The 2,533-nt window shown below is 37.7% G+C and overlaps 1 protein-coding gene across 1 annotated transcript; it reads left to right on the forward strand.

The window, feature by feature from the left end:
- Nucleotides 1-680: 680 nt before the first annotated feature.
- On the forward strand, nucleotides 681-2,528 carry LOC104956259 (septin CDC11-like; the record flags this gene model as incomplete). The annotated part of the gene is made up of 2 exons (XM_010783728.1): nucleotides 681-733; nucleotides 1,601-2,528. Coding segments are annotated over exons 1-2 (936 nt in total), but the record flags the coding sequence as incomplete, so codon positions are not given.
- Between the last annotated feature and the right edge of the window lie 5 nt (nucleotides 2,529-2,533).

Raw genomic sequence — 2,533 nt, forward strand, 5'->3', positions numbered from 1 at the left:
AATCTAAAGAAATGTGGACTTTCAAAAGCTCGAAATTTAGAGAAAAGTCTGAATTTTTTCTCGCAATTTGAAGTAATGCAAGTAGCATGACCATGAACATTTTTTAAATAGTTATGAAAATATACACCATATATATGTTTTTGGGGGGTTTATTTTCTCGTTTTAGATTTCGAGGGTGTTTCAGTTGTAACACTGTTGTGCAATATATACTATGTTAAAATTCTACTACTGGCTGCGTATTCTTTTTGTACTACCAAATACCTGAACAACTATTTTGTAATACAACACTGTGCCACATATACTTATATACTAGTACATATAATATTTACTACCGTCCTCTGGCAGCTACTTCATTACTTTCTACTTGTTTCACTTCATTTTTATAACCCTATCCTAATCGTAATCCCATGGCCCCTTTGGTTTGGCTGGCTAAGATTTCCTTTATGTTTTTGTTCTTTTTGGCCAGCCCTCCAGACTGGCATAGTTTGATGTACATATAAATAACATTATTTCGTAAACAGTCTCTCGGGTTTGGCGTTTGTAATATATGTAGCGGGTCACAAACTGAGACACAAAGGTTCTATGTTGTCTTGTCAACGCAAAAGTTAAAAAGTCAAAACTTTCCCTGTGGAAGACTTTACAATCTGTAGGTTACTCACTTATTTTTCCTCCATCCAGAAAATCCTTTGGGTGCTCCATTCTGAAGCTCCTGTGAACCAGTCAACATGGCAAAGTGAGTATTAGTAACGTTTCTAAAACAACAGAATGAAATGCTGCTTTAATACCTTACGACAGCTTGGTTTCAGGTCCTACAACATCATCAAAATAATATTTCTAAAAAAGGTACATTTTACTTAAGTCACTTGCTAAGCTACACTACTTTGATGTTTTTATATTTATTTGTACACCCACCTATTTGATTTTTCCTCACACAATAGGGAAATAAATAGGAATCAAGCATGACAAATACAAAACTGAATATTATAACCACATGTGTCATTAGGACTGAAAGCAGCATTTGTAGTGAAGGAAGGAGGTCACAGGCATGAAGGGAGGAGTTTTATAGCATGGGTGGGAGGGGCTGGTGCTTGATTGACAGTCTCGGGGGTGATGCACTTTCTACATGTTACTTTCTACATTATCATATTATTATATTACTACATTTTTTTTATTAATAAACAGTTAATTAACAGTTACAGTTAATACGTCTCAGAGGCGTCTGGTTATACTCTTTATTACCACAAAATAATGCATACGTGCCAAATATTCCTATTGGAGAATTGTTGGTGGATTTAGGTACAGACACTAGGGAAGGCAAGGTAAGGTCGTTTTATTTAATTAGCACCTTTCAACACAAAGTCATTCAAAGTGCTTTACAAAAATGAAAAACATCAAGATCATTTAATAATAGTGCAGCGGAGTCACACGATAGAATGACATTTAAAAACATTTGAAAAGCAGTCATTAGAAAGTGAAGATGGTTATCCAGGTCATTAGAAGGAAATCTCCGGCTCTGTTACTAAACTGCTTTTCTGTGAGGTGGTACTTGTTTAATTCTACATTCAGTAGTTTTTGAGCCAATGTCTTTACTTTTCTACAGGAACACCTCACCCAGATGTAAAACCAATAACACAGTTGATATCCAGCCAGTTTCTCCCACTGTCTACCAGCTAAATATGAAACAAGAGAACATTGGCTCTATAAGAAGACTGACTCTCTGTGAAAAAGATCCAACAAAGATAAACAAAACCATCTTGCTTGTTGGTGAAACAGGTTCAGGAAAATCCACTCTGATCAACGCTCTGGTTAACTACGCCATGGGAGTGAAGTTTGAAGACAATGTCTGGTATCAGATGGTAGAGGACGAGAAGAAAGGTCAAACAGAAAGTCAGACGTCAGACGTGATCGTGTACGAGGTCTTTGGTCTTGAAGATAAAACTCTGCCCTTCTCTCTGACCATCATCGATACTCCTGGATACGGACATACAGAAGGGATTGACAAAGATGTCCTCGTCAGTGAAAGATTGTTGGACTTGTTCCTCTCAACAGACGGAGTTCATGAGATCGATGCAGTGTGTCTGGTGCTGAAAGCGAGTGACAATCGACTGAGTGACCGACTGATGTACGTCTTTGATTCAGTGGTGTCTCTGTTTGGAAAAGACATAGAGGAGAACATCGTCGCCCTCATCACACACTCAGATTTTTTGACACCTGAAAATGTTCTGCAAGCTCTGACAGATGCTAAAATCAGGTGTGCAAAGAACCAGAAGGATCAGCCTGTTCATTTCATGTTCAATAATGCCCAGAAAACAGAGAAAAATGAAGAGAATGAGGATCAAATTAAGCATATATGGAACTCAACAATGAAGCAAATCAGTAAATTTGCAGTTTTCCTTGAAAATACTAAACCTCAGAACCTAGACAAAACCATTGAAGTGCTGAAATCACGCATCAGACTGGCAGCCTGCATCCACAACCTGCAGGAGAGGATTGAGTTCATTGAACAGAAACAGAGAGAGATCCAACAGACTCA

The sequence above is a fragment of the Notothenia coriiceps genome, unplaced genomic scaffold (assembly GCF_000735185.1).
Source record: "Notothenia coriiceps isolate Sejong01 unplaced genomic scaffold, NC01 NC01_scaffold00025725, whole genome shotgun sequence".
In the NCBI taxonomy this organism is placed as follows: Eukaryota; Metazoa; Chordata; class Actinopteri; order Perciformes; family Nototheniidae; genus Notothenia; species Notothenia coriiceps.